This window comes from Phocoena sinus, chromosome 11 (genome assembly GCF_008692025.1).
Source record: "Phocoena sinus isolate mPhoSin1 chromosome 11, mPhoSin1.pri, whole genome shotgun sequence".
Taxonomy (NCBI): Eukaryota; Metazoa; Chordata; class Mammalia; order Artiodactyla; family Phocoenidae; genus Phocoena; species Phocoena sinus.
The window spans coordinates 40,801,615-40,823,092 of NC_045773.1; the positions used below are offsets into that span (position 1 = coordinate 40,801,615).

At 36.3% G+C, this 21,478-nt stretch overlaps 1 protein-coding gene across 3 annotated transcripts in view; it reads left to right on the forward strand.

The window, feature by feature from the left end:
• Positions 1-21,478, forward strand: part of SETD2 (SET domain containing 2, histone lysine methyltransferase) — a 109,488-nt gene that overhangs the window by 49,939 nt on the left and 38,071 nt on the right. The window contains exons 10-13 of one of the 3 annotated variants that reach the window (XR_004352066.1): positions 5,347-5,481; positions 6,233-6,352; positions 7,770-8,432; positions 11,190-11,358. Coding sequence is in view for 1 of the 3 variants with exons in the window: in XM_032647549.1 (XP_032503440.1) it covers positions 5,347-5,481; positions 6,233-6,352; positions 7,770-8,432 (918 nt within the window). In the remaining 2 variants the exon portion in view is untranslated. Of the gene's footprint in view, positions 1-5,346; positions 5,482-6,232; positions 6,353-7,769; positions 8,433-11,189; positions 11,474-21,478 lie in introns of all 3 variants that reach the window. The other 2 variants (XR_004352067.1, XM_032647549.1) reach the window with 2 other exon arrangements.

Here is a 21,478-nt window from a genome sequence, read left to right on the forward strand (position 1 = left end):
CTGCACACGGGCTTTCCCTTAGTTGCAGCAAGCAGGGGCTACTCTTTGTTGCGGTGCATGGGTTTCTCATTGCAGTGGCTTCTCTTGTTGCGGAGCACGGGCTCTAGGTGCGCGGGCTTCAGTAGTTGTGGCTCGCTGGCTCTAGAGCGCAGGCTTAGTAGTTGTGGCGCACGGGCTTTGTTGTTCCGCGGCATGTGGGATCTTCCCGGACCAGGGCTCGAGCCCGTTTCCCCTGCATTAGCAGGTGGATTCTTAAGCACTGCACCACCAGTGAAGCCCTCCAGATGTGAATTTGAAGCTGTTCTGGAACAGGGATGCTTTGGATGAAACTTTGCCCTGATAGAGGAATGACCCAGAGTGAATCTGGGTTCCTAGAAGGGTCATTTGTCCCTTGACTGTAATGAAGAGTTTAACTCCACTTTGATTTTAATTGGATTGGTCTCCTACTGAAATTGTGGCTGGATGCTTAGATTCTGAGTTCTGGTCAGGTACAGTTGAATAGAATCACAAAAGTAGCACCTCTTGAAATTCCCAAGTGTTAAGGAGTTCCCTGGCAGGGAACTCGGTGCTTTCACTGCCATAGCCCTGGGTTCCATCCCTGGTCGGGGAACTAAGATCCCACAAACTGTGTGGTACAGCAAAAAAAAAAAAAAAAGGAAAGAAAGAAATTCCCAAGTGTTAGTTTTTGGAATTCTTTTGGGTAGGGGATGCCATGGAAAGGAAAAGATAGCAGCAGTTTAAGATATAGTTTTGCATATTTTAACTATTAACAAGAATATTTTAATGGCACTGTAGTCTGCATCTGCCCTCCCATATTAACCTTTGATTGGTGAACATTTCTTATTCCTTGCTCTTACAATTGAAGCTATGTACATACAGTTTATCCACTTAAAAACTGTAAGCTCTTCCAGGACAGGTGATTGTCTTCTTTGGATATGTCACAAACTAGGTACTTAATTAAATACTTAGTTGATGGAGGTATAATAAATCCGCACTATTATCTGATGTTATTTGTAGTTTGTAAATTATAAACAGGGAATAGTCTGAAATTTACCTTAATCTCTTTTGAGTTTGTGAAACAAATTAACAGTAACTAACTTACACAATAAAGAGGGTGAAAAGCCACATAAGAAAGGAAATAGTTGCTTTCAGCAGATAACAAACAAATCCTAGTATCTGGAATATATAGAGAGCTCTGTCTAATCAATAAGAAAAAAATAGCCCCAAAAGAAAAATAAACAACTTCCATAGACACTTTAGTAATCCAGATAGCCAGTAAACATGTGGAAAGGTATGCAACCTCATTAGTAATCAGGGGAGTACAAATTAAAACTACTATCAGATGTTATTTGCATACTGACCACATTGATAAAAATTAAGTCAGATGATACACAGGAACAATAGATCTCATACACTGGTGGTGGAGGTGTAAATGGATACAATCACTTTTGAAAACACTTTGGTGTTATTTACTAAAGGTGAATGTATGTATACTATATGAGCCAGCAGTTGCACTCCTAGGTCTATAACCAGAGAGAGACTTGTTTAAAATGCACATCAGGAATTATAGCAGCATTGCTTGCATTAGAAAAAGTAGAAACAACTCAAATACCCATTAACATTAGAATAAATAACATATGAATAAATTATAATCATATGGTGAAAAACTAGTCATGAAAATAAAGAAATTTATGGTTGCATGCAACAATGATGACTTAAAATGTAAAGATTGAAAAAGAACCATGGCACAAAGATTTTTTGTCCAGTGTGATTTCATTTACATAAATATTAAAAACAGACAAAATTATAATGTTTAGGAATTTATAATATATGTAGTAAACCTATTTTAAAAATCAGAACTATTTCCTAAGAAGTTAGGAGACATTGTCTGTAGAGTTAAGAAGAGAAGGTATTATAACAAGGAAGGGGCACATGGAGCACCTCAGGAACACTGGCAGTGTCCTCCCCATCCCCCCACCCTCCCTTTTACCTGAGTGTTGGTTGCCATGGATATTGCTCAACTGTTTATTAAACCTGTTTATTTACTAATTGTTTATATACTTTTCTAATCGTATGTTATATTTATCAGAATGTATTAACAATGGTGCTTTAGACCCATTAAAGACAGTTCATACCCCAAAATAAAGAATAAACATTTTTCTTGAACTGATTAGGTAATTAACAGAATAAAATTTTAAGTGCTATAGAATTGTGTATATACATATAAATTTTCATTTATCAGTAATTTATTAAAATACATCCTAATCCTCCTTATACTTACCACAAATCCTTTTTGGAAGGTGGTGACCCATAAATGAAAAATAAATACTTTTAGTAAATTTAATGAAAGCAGTCAATGTCAGTCATCTCCTGGCTTCCTCCCCTGTAGGTGTCCTAAAAGTTATTAATTCCACAATTGATTGTTCACTTGGGTACCCAAAATTATGGAAGATGTATCATATCACCACTAGGATTGGCATGCTTACTTTTATGTAATACAACCATTAAGCTTATCATTATAGTAGGAATGTTCAAAGGTTGTCCACCTTCTGTATTTTGTTTGCAAAATTTTATTTATACTTCTACATTTTTACTGTTTATTTCCTTAAGAATGCTACTTTTTTATATCCCAGTAGTGCCTTTTATACAGTAATATCTACTCAATTTATTGATGAATGAAAGTAACAACTCAGTTTTAACTTTTCAGATTACATGCCTAATTATGAAAAGGAAATAACCCCAAAAGGAAATATAAGCTCAGTGAATTTTTGCATCTCAAAACTGTCAAAAGCAAGATTCTTGTATTTGAGAGGGAAAGTAGTATTTTAAAGCCTTTGGTCTTTCCTATGCTAATCCTCTGGAATTTGGGACACAGGAAATTTTTACATTTAGGTTTTGCAAGGAAAAAAACATCTTTAAGGAAATTGTCTTACATTAAGACTTAACTGTAAATTGGCTCTTCTGTTCATGTATTTAATCTCTTCAAAACCTAAGAAATAATACTGGAAACGAAAAAGGATGAGCCTCAAATGTACTTTTTAGAAGGAAAAAATGAGTTTATGTATCTTCAACTTCTTGCAGGCAGCATTTTATATTTTCTCGTTTATTTTTGTTCTATATACCATAATAAGAGTTTTGGGGTATAATATGAGATAGAAATGTTTCAATGCCTTGCCTAAAATTATATTAAGTGAGACACTTAGCCAGTTAAGTAACAGAAAATTTCAAGATATTTTCTTTTATATTTGCTTTTCTCTAATTTATTATCAGCTCATTCTGTACTTTTATCATTGCATGTCAAGTTGATTTAATGCTGTCGTTTATATCTCTTCTCCTTCAATCTCTATCTTGTCTAGATTTCATCCTGTTTTTGTCAGACTAATTATTCTCAAATTCCATTTTGATCATATTATTCCCTTTTTGGGATTCAGTAATAGAGCTCTCTTGCTTAGTCTCATCAAATCCAGATTCTTTTATATTACATCTGAGATGTTCTAACACCAGCCTTCTTTTTGATAAGATTTTTCTCAATTCCTCACTGCACCTTATCCACTCCAGCCAGGCTGAGCATAGTATGCACTGTCATAATTTTCCATTTCTGGTTGTTCAGACTTTTCCTTCTGCTTCCTCCCTCCTCCCTCCTCTTGTATTTATCTTACCTATTTCTAACCCCACTTCGGTGAATTCATTTCTGGTGACTCTCATTTCTTTCTTTTTTCTTTTTTTTTTTTTGCTGTATGCGGCCCTCTCGCTGTTGTGGCCTCTCCTGTTGTGGAGCGCAGGCTCAGCGGCCATGGCTCACGGGCCCAGCCGCTCCGCGGCATGTGGGATCTTCCTGGACCAGGGCAGGAACCTGTGTCCCCTGCATCAGCAGGCAGACTCTCAACCACTGTGCCACCAGGGAAGCCCTGTGAGGGTGTCTTTATATCTTTTATAACTGCTGCAACACAGCTAGAAAACAACCTTTGGAACCTTGATTTTTGTTGCTGTTGTTCTCTATTATTTAATATCTTTGGAACAAAGAATTTATGTTAAATTATAAAGCCTATAATTATACTTTATATGTGCTGTGAGCATTCTCTGCTTCCTTCTCTCTGCTTATAGCTCCTGGAGGATACCACCATTTTGAATTTTGTGTCTTACCTCCCTTGCCCTTTTTTAAAAACAAACAAAAAATCATTTATTTATTTATTTATTTATTTATGGCTGCGTTGGGTCTTCGTTGCTGCACGCAGGCTTTCTCTAGTTGCGGTGAGCGGGGTCTAATCTTCATTGTGGTATGCGGGCTTCTCATTGTGGTGGCTTCTCTTGTTGTGGAGCACGGGCTGTAGGTGTGCAGACTTCAGTAGTTGTGGCATGTGGGCTCAGTAGTTGTGGCTTTTGGGCTCTGGAGCGCAGGCTCAGTAGTTGTGGCCACGGGCTTAGTTGCTCTGCGGCATGTGGGATCTTCCCGGGTCAGGGATAGAACCTGTGTCCCCTGCATTGGCACGTGGATTCTTAACCACAGTGTCATCAGGGAAGTCCCCTTTGCCATCTTAAAATAGACTTTTCAGATATGTATCTATAAAAAATTTGTTTTTGAGGTGCAGAGAAACGGATTCATACAGCATGCAATATTCTGTAACTTTATTTTTTTACATAGTTTTATGTTTGCTAAGATTGATAATTTTTGTTGCATTTGGCTGCACTTGATTCCTTTCATTGTGGTATATGCCATTATGTGAACATGCCGGTTTATCCAGCCTGGCCACAGGCATTTGGATTGTTGGCAGTTTTTTGCTCTTATGAATGGCTGTTCAATGAACATTCTTCTGATTCCCAGAGTACACATGCGCAGAAGTTTCTCTAGGGTTTATTCTTAGGTATACAGCGGCTAGGCATAGGGGATACAAATATTTATTTTTCAAGCTTTATTTCAATGCTTTATTTTTTCTGACATACTTTTTTTTTTCCTGACATACTTCTTACCTAATATAATTTTTCTTCCTCCCATAAAGGCAGATTTTTTTGTTTTGCTTCATTGCAATGTCTTCAGCACCTAGAACTATACTAGATGTATAAGTGCTTGGTAAATATTTGATGATTGAATGAAATGCTTTTCAAATTGATCATACCAATTTATATTTTCATTAGCAGTGTACAAATGTTTGTTTTGACCCACATCTTTGCCTAGACTTGATTTTATCAGACTTCTTATAGTGAGTGTAATATGGTTTCTTACTGTGGTCTTAGTTTTCCTTATTACTGGTGAGGTCGAGCATCTTTTCAGATTGTTTGACTCTTAGATTAGTGAGGGTTTTGTTGTTATTGTTGTCTATAACCAGATATTTTTCCTTGCTGTGGCAGGTGGATGGAGAGCTAGAAGCCCTGATGGAGAATGGTGAGGGTCTCTCTGATAAAAACCAGGTGCTCAGCTTATCCCGGCTAATGGTTAGAATTGAAACTTTGGAACAGAAACTTACCTGTCTCAAGCTCATACAGGTGAACACTTTGATATTAATTTATTTTTTATTTCGGAATTTGAGGTGGGACATTTAAACTACAATCCAGAATGATGAAGGGAAAAGGAATAATTCTGATATGAGAAGAGTTACTCATTTTTAAAATGGATATGTGAGTTCTATATGACTTTGACAACTTGTACTCTTAAAAATGTCTTAAGAGTTCAGCATCAGTTAATCTATTAGTAGATATTGTGTGTTTTCTCTCCAGTCAAAGAACATGGTGGAATTTTTTTTGTGTGTGTAACAATTCATGACACTTGATAGAGGGTCTCTCCCCACCGCCGCTTGATTATTAACATGGCAAGGCCATTTTTACCATAGGATCTCAAAGCAAGGAATTTTAACAGTAATCATATTTACTCCAGTTTATTAAATATTCCACAAGAAGTTGGATAATAAGAAAAGATTTTTAAATTTTTTTATAGTTTTAGCTTTTTCAGTAAAAATTGTGAATATAATTTTTTTTCTTAATCCTTCAAAATTTGAACTTTATAAAGTCCAGGTTGACATTTTAAGTATCAAAAAAGATTATAATCTCTCACTTTAAAGCATTTATTAATTGCACAGTTCTAGTAGATTAATCAAAATAGAATTTCTAGGTTTCTTTGTGAATGTAAATGAACTCTAGTCCTCTCTGTGGGCCCTCTTTAACGCTCTCTGTGGTATTATGTGTCTCCCTCCTCCCACCCCCCAATACACTGCATCCTGCTTCGCTTCCCCCATGGAAGAACACACATTCACAGTCTTGCCTGAAGTCCTTTCTGGAACGTCATGGGCTGTCTTTGTTGTGGATCTGGATGGCAGAACTAGGTGATGGCCGGGAAAGTAACCAGAAGCTTCAGGAAGAGGTCAGTTCACATTCAGCTGACCTGCTTGTTTCTTAAAACCACTATATTTATTATTTAGGTTGAGGGTATTGTGATAATATCAGTGATAATGAATTTAGCACTATATTTACCACTCATATTAAATAATTACATCATTTTATCATCCCAATATCATTCCTATAACTGTAACTTTACATACACCTTGCTGGAAGTGAGTTTGCCCAGTGGTTTTCCCTGTGGTATCTTTTAAAGCTTAGTACTACATAGTTGGGAACTGCAAGAGCAAGATATACTAGTATCATAGTTAAGTGAAAGATCCAGTGTGTTGCTAAAACCATAATTTTAAAAAGATAGGAAACCATATGGAACTTAAATTCTGGGGTTCTAAAAAGTTATGAAGAGCTGAATTCTGGATGACAAGAGTAAGAACATTTTGAGGAGTAAATTGTTTTAAAAGATCTAAATAGATGTTCATTGACAGTGTCGTTAGTGGAATTGTTATATTTATACCGTCCCGTGAAATACACAATATTTTCTAACTTGGTTTAAATGTAGTTCTTTTTAATCATAAGTGCTAATATAATCCCCAGGTCATTTAATAATATACTTTTAAAAACAAAGACATGAGTGGGCAAATGAGTGATTGTCTTGCCTCCATCCTTCTCCCAGGAGATTCAGCAATAAGTAGGAGTTGGGGAAGCCTTGGAGTTTCTGTAGAACTACACTGGGGGAGTACTTTGGAAGAAATTATTGGATTTCAGAGTGTGGGGTGGGGGTGGTTATCTCAGAATGAAGAGAGTGTCTCTCTTTGCTAGACAGCTGTTTGTCAAAGGCTAAGGAGGTTAAGTAATATCTGCATTTTTTGTTTGTATGCAAGACATTTAAATATATATTGTTGCTTAGTTCCCAAGCCTTTATCACAGTCACTTGGGAAACTTTTTAGAAAAACATACCCAGAATGAGGTCCAGTAGTGTTTATATTTTTAAAAAATCTACCTGGGTTTGAGAACTACTGGTAGAGAATATTAATTAAATTAGTCCTATTTGATGTGTGAGCAGTCACCTGCTCCACATTTTATTCTTGCTGGTCAGGCTTATTAAAACACTTTTCTGGGACTTAGCTGGCGGTCCAGTGGTTGAGACTCTGAGCTTCCACTGCAGGGGGCACGGATTTGATCCCTGGTTGGGGAACTAAGATCCCATATGCCTCGTGGTGCAGCCAAAAAAATAAAAAATCAAACACTTTTCCTTCCATACTAGAGGAAAGTAATATTATGACATTTAAATCCATCTGTGGTTACAAGATTTAGGTCTTAATTTAATAAGACAGTAAAAAAAAAACACTGTTTCTACAGAATTGATCTGAGTCCCATGGAGAGGCTTGAAAAGTCAGCTGTACAAAGTGATGTTTGTTTTTTTTTAAATTATGTTTAATCAGATTATAAAGACTTTGGAACATTTACCCATTCCTACTAAAAATATGTTGGAGGAAAGCAAAGTACTTCCTATTATTCAACGTTGGTCTCAAACCAAGACTGCTGTCCCTCAGCTGAGTGAAGGAGATGGGTATTCTAGCGAGAATACATCACGTGCTCACACACCGCTCAACACACCTGATCCTTCCACCAAGCTGAGCATAGAAGCTGATACAGACACCCCCAAGAAGCTAATGTTTCGCAGACTTAAAATTATAAGTGAAAATAGCATGGACAGTGCGATCTCTGATGCTACCAGTGAGCTAGAAGGCAAGGATGGCAAAGAGGACCTTGACCAGTTAGAAAACGTCCCTATAGAAGAAGAGGAAGAGTTACAGTCACAACAGCTACTCACACAACAGCTGCCTGAATCTAAAGTTGATAGTGAAATTGCTGTGGAGGCCATTAAGCTACCCACATCTGAACCAGAGGCTGACACTGAAATAGAGCCTAAAGAGAGCAATGGCACAAAACTAGACGAACCTATTGCTGAGGAAACACCATCCCAAGATGAAGAGGAGGGTGTATCTGATGTGGAGAGTGAGAGGAGCCAGGAACAGCCAGATAAAACAGTAGATATAAGTGATTTGGCCACCAAGCTCCTGGACAGTTGGAAAGACCTAAAGGTAAGAAAACATTTCTGTTCATTTTAACCTGAATTACCCAGGTTTAGAGTTCTATAAACCTTCAGTCGAATTACCTACTTTTCTAGCTATTTGTATTTTTGAAAAATGGAATACTATCTCTCTGTCAGCTAATTATAAATATCTTTATAAATAAATAATGTCTTTTAAACCTTGGCCAGAGATACCAGCCAAACTAATATACAAACATCCCCCTTTTCCTTGTTTACAAAAGTATATCACAACAGTAAATTCAGTCATTCAAGTGGTCTTTACATTAAAAACAAAAATCCTTTTAGTAACAAATATGGATTCTACATTTGAGTCTATGTAAGAAAAAAATGAATGTTTAAAATAATTGGAAATTAATTTATTGGATTAACTAGAAATTAATTAAAAATAAAATTAATTGGAAGCCAAGGTAATTTTGCAACTTCTCATCAAAAATGATTGAACATATAAAGCTATAGAATCATGCTTGTTAGCTTGGTGGAATGTCTCATGACAAAAAAAACCCCAAAACAAACTATTGAACATAAATATCTGTTCCAGTAAAACATAAATATCTGTTCCAGTAAAACAACATTATATGGAGCTAGTTCCTACTCAGTTTTATTGTTGTTTCTGAAATAGGCCTACTTTTAAATGCCTATTTTTCTGGCCAGAAGATGTTATCGAGAGGAAAAATATAGAGTTCTGGAACCCTTACATCTAATACTTGCATAATCACTTGTTAAAGTATATAGCATGATGTGCAGGGTTTTCTTTGCAGAGAACCCAGTCTGGGTCTTGGATAAACACAGAAGTGAATAACAGGATGAGCCTAGGAGAGATGTGGCAAATTCTGATTGTAAGTGGGGTCCTGGGATCCAGGTCTTGAGGACCCTGTGGGAACAGGTTACTACCTAGCCTCTGTTTTTCTGTTCCTCCTTTCTTGCGCCAGAGGTGAAGCAACCAGATAAACCAAGAATACAGATTTGCAGCAAAATGGACACCTGAGTCTTCTCTGTTCCCAATTATGACTACAAAGCTCACCCATTATATTCTACCATTTGACCCATAGGGAATTATCCTTATACTGAGCAGAATGAGTGTAGTTGGTTGGTTGTGCACTGTGCTTATTTTTGCATTTGTAATTTACTGTGTTGAGACCCTTTTTTAAGTATGGTGTGGTTTCAGCTCTCATTTACCCATTTGAGCTCTTACTCATGCTACTCTTTGATCACCTACAGTTCAGCATAAACTCAGCCTTATTATTTGAAATCTGACCTTTTTATAAATATAAAAGGAAAGATTCAAAGTAAATCTGTTTATTACACAACATGTGAATGCAGGAACTGGAGTTGCAATTAATTGAAAGAGCTGCTGGGACAGTCATTTGTGTGAACCTTTATTTAAGGCTGCTTTGTGAGGGCACAGGAGTCCCTGGACGAAGTCCCTCTTGTGTTTGGAGACTGCTAGTAGAGCCTGTACTATGATTGGCTCAGTAAGGAAGGTGGAAATGGAGACAGGCACTCAGGTGAAGGTAGAAAAGACCTTACAGACATAGTTTCATAGAGAGGGGGGTTGTAGACCTAGTAGTTCACTTTTGCCTGAGAAGGCTCTGGTTGACGTAATTAAAAAAAAAAAAAAGACATAATCATCTTAATTTCTTAAAAACCTGTCTCTTCTTGAAATCTGGAATAAGTAAATGTTTTTGTTTCTCTGTATGGTAGTTTTTTTTTATTATAATTGTAATGATATAAATTATTCTCTGGAATATCCTTAACTCAATTAGATATAACTGGTACTTTAAACTCACACTCCAGACATAAATGTTTTTGAGTCCTACACAATTATTTCTTCCCTTGCTTGTCCTCTTCACTCCTATCTGAAAGATCGAAGTGGTTGCACAGTACTGTGTAGACTGATGATCCTCTTGACTTGAGGTTTAAAATTTTATTTGTACCTAAAATATATTCTTCTTAACGTTCATACTTTGGATTTATCCCAATTCTTAGCATCAAGGAAGTTATTAAATAAAATCCTCCTTCCTCAAACTTTATAGTTTGCTCTGGAATCATTACCCATCTAGAATTGCATTACTGAGAAATGTTTTTGCTTGCCTGAACTGTGATGTTTTGTTATGCATTGGTGCTGGGGTTCTTATTCATCTATCATTCTAATTAACATTCACCATGGTTCTAATTTCAAAACCGGTTATAGTTGTCCTTAAAAAATATACTTCAGCTAGGGAACCCATAATTTGAACATGTTTTAGAGAAACACCTTGACTTGATGTGATTACTATATATCCATCCTATTCCCGGCATTGAAAGAGTTAACTACTTCTGTCTGACTTCCACCTGTGTGTTCAAGTAGATGTTGGCAGAAAAGAAAATATGTTATTCAACCAACTTTTATTAAGCACCTGTTGCCAAGCATGTGTTAGTTGCTGATGTTAATTTCAAGATTATACTAAAAAGCATTGATCTAAGATTGTGGTTATGTTAGCCACTCCAAGCTTCCCTGACCTTCCTGGGCCACTGTAACATTGCTGGACATGTGTTCCACTTGTCCTTTCTACATACTGGATGGAGTGAAGAACTGAAAGAGGTTGCTTCAGATTTCTTAATCTTGATTTTGCTGTGAAGGCAGACTATAGGGATCATCAGTAAATGAAAGAGGGTGGGAGGGAAGGGAATGAAGCTTCATGAATTACTCTTTGTCCTCCCAGATCTGATGATGATCCCCCTTGTAACTTGAACCATTTCCATCTAGCTTCTCAGGGCAGCAAGGAGCTTGTTAACATCACCAGCTGACCATGTGTCTCCTTTTCTCAACTCCATTTTCAACTTCGTGCTGAAGAAAAACAAGAACCTAGCGTGCATTCTGTGAAGAAAACAGGAAGATGGTTGGGAAGTTGGATGATGCATGAAAAATATAATAGGTGAAAAGAGGACAGAGGTGGTTAACTCACTGGCACCGGCGTTATTTTGGTGCGTCCATTGCCGACAATGGATGTCGTTCTGGGAAAATCCCGACTCCTGGCGAGAAAGGATTAAGTGAGCTACTTTTTCTATACCTCTATACACAGGACCACTGCCTTGGCTCCACAAGGCTTACACATTTTTGACTCCTAAAGTAGACCTCAACAAGAAGCATCACTTAGCACATTGCTACACATGAGCATGTATTCATTTTCACTTGCAAATTAACTGGGCTACATTTTCAGCAGGGACATGTGCATATATTTCTGTTTGTAAAAGGAATTACTGTACATCACCCCTCATGCTGAAAATATACCCGACACTTCACAGGGCAAAACAGCTGGTTATAAGTGATGATTAATTATAAACTTGACTGGAAAATCTTCATTTGGATCATGAGAAGAAGAGGTAAGGTTCCCATGAATTTGGCAGTTTCAGTTGCATTTAAACAGCTGAGAGATTGTGATGGCTAGTGATTCCAGAGCCTCTCTTATAAACAGTTAGGTTACAGGATGTGTGTCTCCTTATAGTGAAGTCTGAATAGTTATAGTTACATCTGGATTAGATGATTTAGGGACATTTTGTACATGTGATAAGTTGGACTTTTCTTAAGAACCATCCTTATTATCTTTTTCATCTTTATCTCAAGACATTATCTTTAATTAAACATATTATTTTCCTAGAAAGTTAAGCATTGAACTCTACAGAAGTTTTAAATAATTCAGAGTTACCCAACTGAAAAGTTTTGAGTCTGGGGAAACTCCCTGGCAGTCCAGTGGTTAGGACTCCATGCTTCCACTGCTGGGGACCTGGGTTCAATCCCTGGTCGGGCACTAAGATCCCAAAAGCTGCGTGGTCAAAAAAAATAAAACAAGTTTTGAGTCACTGCTTGGAATTTCGGTTCCTAACTAATATGTGAAATCTGCTATGCAACATTTCAAAATGAAATAATGTGCCCTGAATTTCTGTAATAAATTTCAAAATCCTTAGTAGACATTATTCTGTATCCAAAAGAATCAGTATTACTTACCCTTTTGTTTAAAATACAAAATTGCCCCCAAAGAGCACTATTTTAGGTACCACTACATTGAATTTTTGTAATAAGAATCTCATCTGATAAAAGGCAAACATGGTCTAAAACTTATTAGTAGCCTGGTTTCTTTATTATCAGATAATACTTTCATCTAAATTATGGGGTGGCCTAATCTGCCCCGCTGCCTTTTTTCGTAAATGAAGTTTTGCGGGGAGCCCAGCCAAGTTCGTTCATTTACATACGTCTGTGGCTGCTTTTGCACTGCACTGGTAGAGTTGAGTAGTTGCATCAGACTGGATGGCCAACAAAGCCTAAAATATTTATTGCTTTGTCCTTTACAGAAAAAGTTTGCCAACACCTAATCTAAATGATAAAGTACAGAATCTGGCTGCTCTAAACATTCTGATTTTGAATGAAGTCACTTTGACACTTTATTCTTTTGGGTGAGCTCTTAATTCTGTTTCCCTAGAGACATGATGACCATGTTTCCATACCCCATGAAGTTACTTTTAAAAAAAAAAAGAAGTCTTGACTCTGTTTAGGAAAAGTTACTTTAAGTGATTTGGATATTGGACTATCTGAGAAGTGGGAGAGTATATACATTATAGAATTACTGGGCTAGAAGACACCTGTAAGGAATGTCGTTCTTCCCTCAGGACCATGATCAAGTTAGTCGGAAACTTAAGAGACTTGTAGAGTACAGATAAGTTGGTATAATCTAGTTTTATATATAACCATAATGAAAATATATAAATTTTCCTTCTTAATGTTCTTTTGATTTTGATGTAATTTCAGACTTACAGGAAAACTGCAAGAATACTGTTCTTTATGTATTCTTCATGTAATACACATCCAGTGACAGATGTATGTTAAAAACAGTAAAAATTCCTCTAAACCCTTCATCCAGATTCCCCAGTGTTAACATTTTACCAAATTTACCTTAACATTTTCTCTTAATTTCTTTTTAACTTTTAAAGAATAAGTTACAGATATCATGCCCACCGCGCCTAGTTATTTTTAGTGTGTATTTCCTAAAAACAAGGACATTCTTCTTTATGACTTCAGTGTACTTATCAAAATCAGCAAATTACAGTGACACAATACTATTAATCTGTTAAACAGACCTCATTCAGATTTTGCCAGTTGTGCACATAATGTTCTCTATAGAAAAAAGAAAATTTCTGATCCAGAATCTAACCTGAGATCAAGCGTTAAATTGAGTTGTATCTCTTTAGTATCCTTTAATCTGGAATAGTTAGTTCCTCAGTCTTTGGCTTTTATAAACGTCACATTTTTGAATATTTTTAAATTTTTTAGAATATTCCTCAATTTGGGTTTGTCTGAAGTTCTGTTTGGAATGTTCATTTATCCCATTACTGGCATTGTCAACTTCAGTCACTTGGTTAAGTTGGTGTCTGCCAGGTTTCTCCAATGTAAAGTTACTATTTTCCCCTTTATAATTAAAGAGTATAATATAGGAGCACCTTTGGAAATAATAAATACTCTTTTTTGTGAAATTTAGCCATCCAGTGAATTTGCCTGAATCTTGTACAACTATGATTGTTAACAAATGGTGATTTTCTAATCCATAATTCCTTTTTCTGTATTTCTATACAGTGGTAGCAGTCTTAACAGGTTATTAAAATTACTTGCTTAGATGCTTGTTTCTCCTCACAGGACCATGAGATCTTCAAGGGCAGCGACCATTCCTTAATCGTTGGTAGTAAGAGTTACTTTTATCATGGTATCTTTTTAGTAATGGTTGTAATAAGTTACCGCTTAATAATAGTGAATGACTACTCTGTGCCCCCTACAATGTGTGCTACATTCAGTATCCAGAGTAATCTTTTTGGAAATATACATCTGTTCATGTCAAAGTCCTATTTAAAACTTTTAAATGGTTCCTCATTACATTGTTTAGTTAAATCCATTTTTCTTAACAAGGCTTGCATACCATGGCATAATCTGGTCCTTATTTATGTATGCATTTTCACCTCAAGAGTTTCTGGCCTACCAGAGGGACAGTGCTACTGTTCTCTCTCTCTCTCTCTCACACACACACACACACACACACACACACACACACACACACACTCTCTCTCTCTCTCTCATTGACTTGTTTCTGAGAAGACTTTCTTTTGTTTAGATGTCTCTTCTCATTTAAGTTTCATCCCTTCCCCTGAAAACCATTCCTGTTCCTCCAAGACAGAGTATTCTGCCTTTTCTATATGCTCCCATAACATCCTTTCCAATCATAGCAGATAACATTTCATAATTGTACATTGTGCAGAGGCAGAGACTGTGTCTGTCTTGGTCACTTGAGTCTCCCCAGGGCACAGTGAAAGCGTACTATGTAGTTTGGCACTTCATAAATATTTGAATGATGAAGTGAAGAAGGTCCTTCTCTTTCCATGGTACCACACTGTTGCTATTTTTTTTTTAATTTATATTTTAATTTTTTGGCCGCACACCATGGCATGTGGCATCTTCCTTGACCAGGGACCGAACCCACGCCCCTTGCAGTGTAAGCATGGGAGTCTTAACCACTGGACCACCAGGGAAGTCCCGATTCTTCTTGAATCCATAATGTGTATATTTTATTTGATAGGTGGTCAGAAAATACTTGAATGAGTGTCATGTAATCTTTACAACCCTGTGAAGTAAGTGGTGGTGTTTCTATCAGCTGTAAAAGGGAAACAAACAGGCCCATGAGTTTGTAACTTAACTTTAAATGACATAGCTGAAAATTATCTTCTGATTTAAATCCTATGTTCTTTCCATTCCTTTTTCTGATCCAGCAAATAGTGATTGCTACGTCCTTGCTAGACAGTTCATGCAATTATGTATCTTTGCTGAATACTTTTCAGACTTCTCTCAATCTGTTTCTGTTTTAATAACTGTAATAAGTTCAAATTCATTCTTAAATCATAGAAATTATCATTTTAGTGTTTTGTTCAAGTATCTTTTTTTCCTTAATGCTGCAGAGATCAACCTGTGATCCATGATTGAATTTCAAGGGATTTTCAGAATGCTTGAAATCATATATAAAACTGTGGGGTTTTCTGGGGCAAGGGTCCACAAATATGAGCAGTTTCTCAAACAGGGGTGTGTATATATGTGGGTTGGGAAAAGAACAAATTGTGGTCCAAAAAGTGTTTTCTGGATGGTCTTAGCTGCAGTGTTGTATTGACTAGTGCAACATATAGCTTCAGTGAAGTCTCTTGGAGGGCTGTGGTGATTTTTAAGTTTTAATTAGAAAAATTATAGAGGAGGTAAATTTGAAAGTGTAAAAGAAAATCTTAGATTTGGAATTAACTTGCCTAGAAAACAGAAATCTGAAATTTGAGAAACATTTAATCATCATGACCTTGATTATTCTTCAGTGATTACTTACCAGCATAAAACTTTAATTTTTCTACACACGTTTTACTAATGGGCTGGGGAGGCCTTGAAAGCAGGCTCATGTGTCAGGTGTTCGCCTTGTGCTTCAGTACTAGTGGAAGCCCGGCACATTTTAGATGCGTGTTGAATAAAACCAAGTGTTGTTAAGGTAGATTTTTTGAATTAGAGTCAAGGTGGGTAAGGCTAGAGAAGGAGGAAGTTCAGGGAACAAGTTTAAACTGAACGGCAGGGACTTCCCTGGTAGCGCAGTGGTTAAGAATCTACCCACAAATGCAGGGGAGACGGGTTCAAGCCCTGGTCTGGGAAGATCCCACTTGCTGCAGAACAACGAAGCCCGTGCGCCACAACTACTGAGCCTGCACTCTGGAGCCCTCAAGCCACAACTACTGAGCCCGCGTGCCACAACTTCTGAAGCCCACACGCCTGGAGCCCGTGCTCCACAACAAGGGAAGCCACTGCAGTGAGAAGCCCACGCACCATGACGAAAAGTAGCCCCCACTTGCTGCAACTAGAGAAAGCCTGGGCACAGCAACGAAGACCCAGTGTGGCCAAAAATAAATAAATAAATTTATTTTTAAAAAAGAGAGAGGAATGGAATATTACCAGTGCCCTGGATGCCTTCCTTTAAAAATTAAAATTAAACAATGTCAGTGAACTAGGAAAGCTTTTTAAGGTATGGTACTTGCTAAATAGCAGCATTTAGAAGTTGCCTTGGGAATCCCCATGTTCCTTAGGCCTTTGCCTGAGACTTTACAGCCCCTCATTCTGTACCTTGAATGCAATCACAATGCACAGAAGTCTTTTGGTACTGTGTCTAGGGCTGCTTCTGAGGCATGTTACCTTTTCTTTTAATTTTTAAAATAGACCATTACTGCGCACGACAAAATTCAAAAGGCAACATTTCACTCCTAACCCTGCCCCGTGTCCTGTTCCCTGGAGGCAACCAATAAAACTAGTTTGTTGTGAGCGTTCTAGAGATAATTTGTGCATATTATGTGTATATATTTTGCCTTTTTTACAAAGCTGGCACCACTGTTTAGCTCCTTTTTACTTAATATATTGTAAAGATTATTTCATACCAGTTTATGAAGAATTTATTTTTCATAACTGCATAATATTTTGTATAAATATGCCATGATCAGTTTATCATAATCATACATTAATCAGTCTTCTATTTTGGCCATTTAGGTTGATTCCTTTCTTTAGCTTAGCAGCAAGTAACTTTTTGAACATATTCACATATGTGGGATATACATGTTGGATAAATTACTAAAAGTTGTGTATCTGAGTCAGTCTGTGTTATTTGTAATTTTGATAGGTACTGCCAAATCTCTCTTCATAGCTGTACCAGTTTAACTCTCATCAGCAATGTTTATGTGTAAGAGTGCCTGTTTCACTACACCCTGGCCAACACAGGTGTTGTCTAACTTTATGTTGGTCAGACTGATAGGCAAAAATGGAATATTGTTATAGTTTTAATTTGCATTTCTCTTACGCATGAAGTATTGAATATATTTACGTTTATATTTCCTATTGTAAGAACTATGTCCATATCCTTTGCCCATTTTTCTGAGTGGCTGAAAACTGAAATTGGATCTTATTATCTTTTGTTTGTTGGGAGCCCAGCTGTCTGAAGTTAGAGTGTTTATTCAGGGGTTTAAAAAAATAAATAAAATTATTCTACTCCTTTTTCCCCTTACTCTCCCTTCTTCCGCCCCTCTCGTGTGTGATTTTATAAAACTTCCAGACATGTGTATTATCTTCTAAGTTATTTTTCCAGTCAAATCTCAGGACCTCTGTGACCTAATGGAGATACCCCTGCTCCCACTTTTTGTAATACAATTTATGAGATAAAATCATAGACTCTTAACACTTTACAGGGGTATGATGATCGAGGTACATACAGTTCTTCCTTCTATTAAAGGAAGCTAAATCCGGGTTATAGAACCATTACCACTGAAAGCATTTCACAGAATTATGCTGAGGGAAAAGGAGCCTAGGGTATTTACATATCAGTATTTGCCCAGTAATTTCTTTCTTTCTTTCTTTTTCTTTTTTTTCTTTTTAAGCTTAGAGTGGTATAGGGCCATAGACGTTGAAGTTATATGTTGTATGTTCATTTTTTAAATTTTGTTGTTGTTAATCAAGAAAATGGATCTTTAAAATCTTTATGCTAGTATATAGAATTATGAATCAGGTTCCAAGACAGTCATATATTACCCAAAGATGTGCTTTTATTTCTCTAGATCAAGGGTTGGCAGTTTTTTTCTGTAAAAGGTCAGATAGTAAATATTAAAATACTTAAATTTAAAATGTGACTGTGAGGCCTCAGTCTCTTCCACCCTTCTTCTTCCCTTCTTTCTGCCTTTTTCTTCCCCTTCCTTTTTCTTCTTCCCTCCCCTTTTCTCCCTCTAAAAATGTAAAAAACCATTCTTAGCTGGGGTTGAAGGGGCACTTAAAGAACCAGGCTGCAGGTCAGACTTTAGGGTGTAGTTTGCTGACCCCTGCACTGGTGTGTGGAATTGTGAATCAGGTTTCTTTAGTCTGATATTACCCAGATATAAGTGTTTTAATATCCTTAGCCTAAATGACTAACAGAATTGATTTAACCATGTATTTTCCAAGATGATTTGTCTGTAAGCCATACGGTTTCAATGGGAACCAGATGAGCTTAGTTTTTTCTGTTGTCATTTTTTGGCTGCACCGCACAGCTTGCTAGATCTTAGTCCCCCCACCAGGGATTGAACCCAGGGCATGGCAGTGAAAGTGCCAAGTCTTAACCACTGGACTGCCAGGGAATTCCCAAGTTTATTTATTATCATTTTATTTTTCTAAGTTCTTACCTCTTTTTCTAGATTTTCAGTGTTCAGTAAATTCACGTAAATATTTGGTTCCTTTGCTTCTAACCCTGAAACTTCACAAATACCTGAAAATCCTGGGAAAAGGGATTTTTTTTAAATGGGGTTTAAAGTGGGGTTTTAAAAAATCTTCTAATACATTCAGTTATCTTGGAGAAGCTTATCTCTCACATGTAACTAAATACATAAACATTCATATATACATATACACACGTATATAGTATTCTCAGTATCTTCAGTTTCAAAATTGCTTAGAGAAACAAAAATTATGACAAAAAACATTAGTGAACTGAACACTTAAAAAAATTCTTATTCAAAGGTCCCTTCTCAGTTAACATCAGTATGTATCATTGTCCGATGGGTTATTTTCTTTTTCAGCCAGTCTCACTGTTATAAAAGTTGGCAGACCTATTATGAAATAAAAACGCACTGATTTCATAAAGTCAGTAAAAATAATATTGAAGAAGTTGGAAAGGAAATATATAAGACCACTAGTGTACTAGAAGCATTTTCAGAAAAAGTAATGAAAAGATTCTGAGATACTCCTGGGAAAAGAATGTTGCATCATGTTATCAGTTAATTATTTGGAAAAAGTATACCAAAAAATATCAACAATTGACTCATCTTTTGGGGGGGAGAGTTGGTGAAGTTTTGTCTCATGTATTGATTTTGGGATTACAAATTAATGTTAGTGAGTTGGTGAATTTGCAGATACAGGATCTCTGAATAATGAGGATAAATGGAATCATGAAATCTGTGGCTTTTTGTGTCTGGCTGCTTTTACTTAGCATAGTGTTTTCAGGCTTTATCCATGTTGTAGTATGTATCAGTAGTTAATTACACTTTATAGCTGAATAATACTCCATTGTATGGATATCATTTTCTACATATTGTTATATGAGCCAATATGAAATTGGGCGGGGGGCGGATGGATAAACACAGATGCAGAATTGCTAGGTCATAGTCTTTGTTTCTTATTTGATGCTCTTTGCTTTTTTAATGAAAGGTATTTTATGTTTCTTTAATTCTGGAAAACTCTTCATTATTTCTCAAAAAAGTTCCTTCTCTCCTAGAATTCCTTTTACTTGGAGTTGGCACTTTAACTTCTAGCCTCCATATCGCATAACTTTGCTTTCACATTTTCTTTCTGTCCCTTCCTGCTTTTTATCGCCTCTTCCAGCTGTAAAAATGGCACCTTGCTCAGAGTCTCTTTCTCTCTTTTGTTCTTAGTCTTGTTGTCATTTAGGAATAAAGATTTGTTTGACACATACGCTACACAATTTTATCTGTACTTGCTAATAACAAGGAAAAATAGTCTTAGTTGTAAAAAGTAAATGTTATTACAGAATATATAATCTGATCTGTATATAATAAAAGGTAAAAAATTATACTCTCATTGTAAATTATTTTGTTCTCAAAGTCTTGTTTAGCTAAAGAACAGTCTACATCAGTGTTAAATTTTTACACTTTCCAGAAAAAGTATTGTTTTGTAATTTTGTTTTAATCCTGTTTTTTTCTACAGTCTATTCTATTTGAGTCTATTCTATATCATTTGAGATGTGTTAAAAATGTGCTGGAGTACTTTGCCAACAAACTTCCAATGAGTACTTTTTGAGACTGTTGGAAGAAAACATCCCAGTTTAGACCGATTTAGTGTGACCTATTAGCAGTAGGTAACTTTTTCAAGTGTTGTTTGTTTTTTTAACTAAAAATAGGTAGTATAAAAACCATATAATTAAAAGTAAACTTTTTTTTTCCATAAGAGAATCTGTTTACTCAGAATCTGTTTACTGTACTTTAAATATAATCTAACTGCTTTTGGGGAATCATGATTCACATGCAATAAAGACAAAAACATCAAACTCATAGCTATATAATATTTCTTGAGTTAAAATGGTCCTTTGTTTTAGTATCTACATTCCTTTCTTTTCTCCCCAGCTTTATTGTGATATAACTGATATTTAACATTGTGTAAGGTTAACGTGTACACCTGTTGATTTGATACACATATATATTGCAAACTGGTTACCACCGTAGTGTTAGCTAACACTTGCATTATTACCATTTCTTTTTTTTGGGGAGAATATTAAAGATCTATTCTCTTGGCAACTTTCAAGTATATAGTACAGTATTATTAACTGTATCACTATACTGTACATTAGATCCCCGGAACTTACTCATCTTATAATTGGAAGTTTGTAACTCTGACCAAGTTTGTAACTCTACCTCCCTTCACCCCTGTTTTAGTCTCTGTTTCTATGAGTTCAGCTATTTTGGATTACATGTAATAAGTGATATTGTACAGTGTTTGTCTTTCTCTGTCTTATTTCATTTAGCATAATACCCTCAGGGTCTATCCATGTCACAAGTGGCAAGGTGCCCTTCTTTCTCCTGATTGAATGATATCCATTGTATACATATACCATAGCTTCTCTATCCATTCATCTCTTGATGAACACTTAGGTTGTTTCTGTATTTTGGCTATTGTGAATAATGCTGCAGTGAACATGGGAGTCAGGCATCTCTTTGAGATCTGCCTTTCATTTTGTCTTAGGTGCATGTTGATAGAACTTCCCCATAGTGTTAGGCATACTCTAATAGTCAGTAGCTCTTGGTCACTAATCAGTAGTAATCAGCCATTTTGTGAACATCAGAATACTTAAAATATTTATTTATTTATTTATTTACTTATTTATTTTGGCTGCACTGGATCTTCCTTGCGGTGTGCGAACTTCTTAGTTGTGGCATGCATGCAGGCTCTAGCTCCCCAACCAGGGATCGAACCTG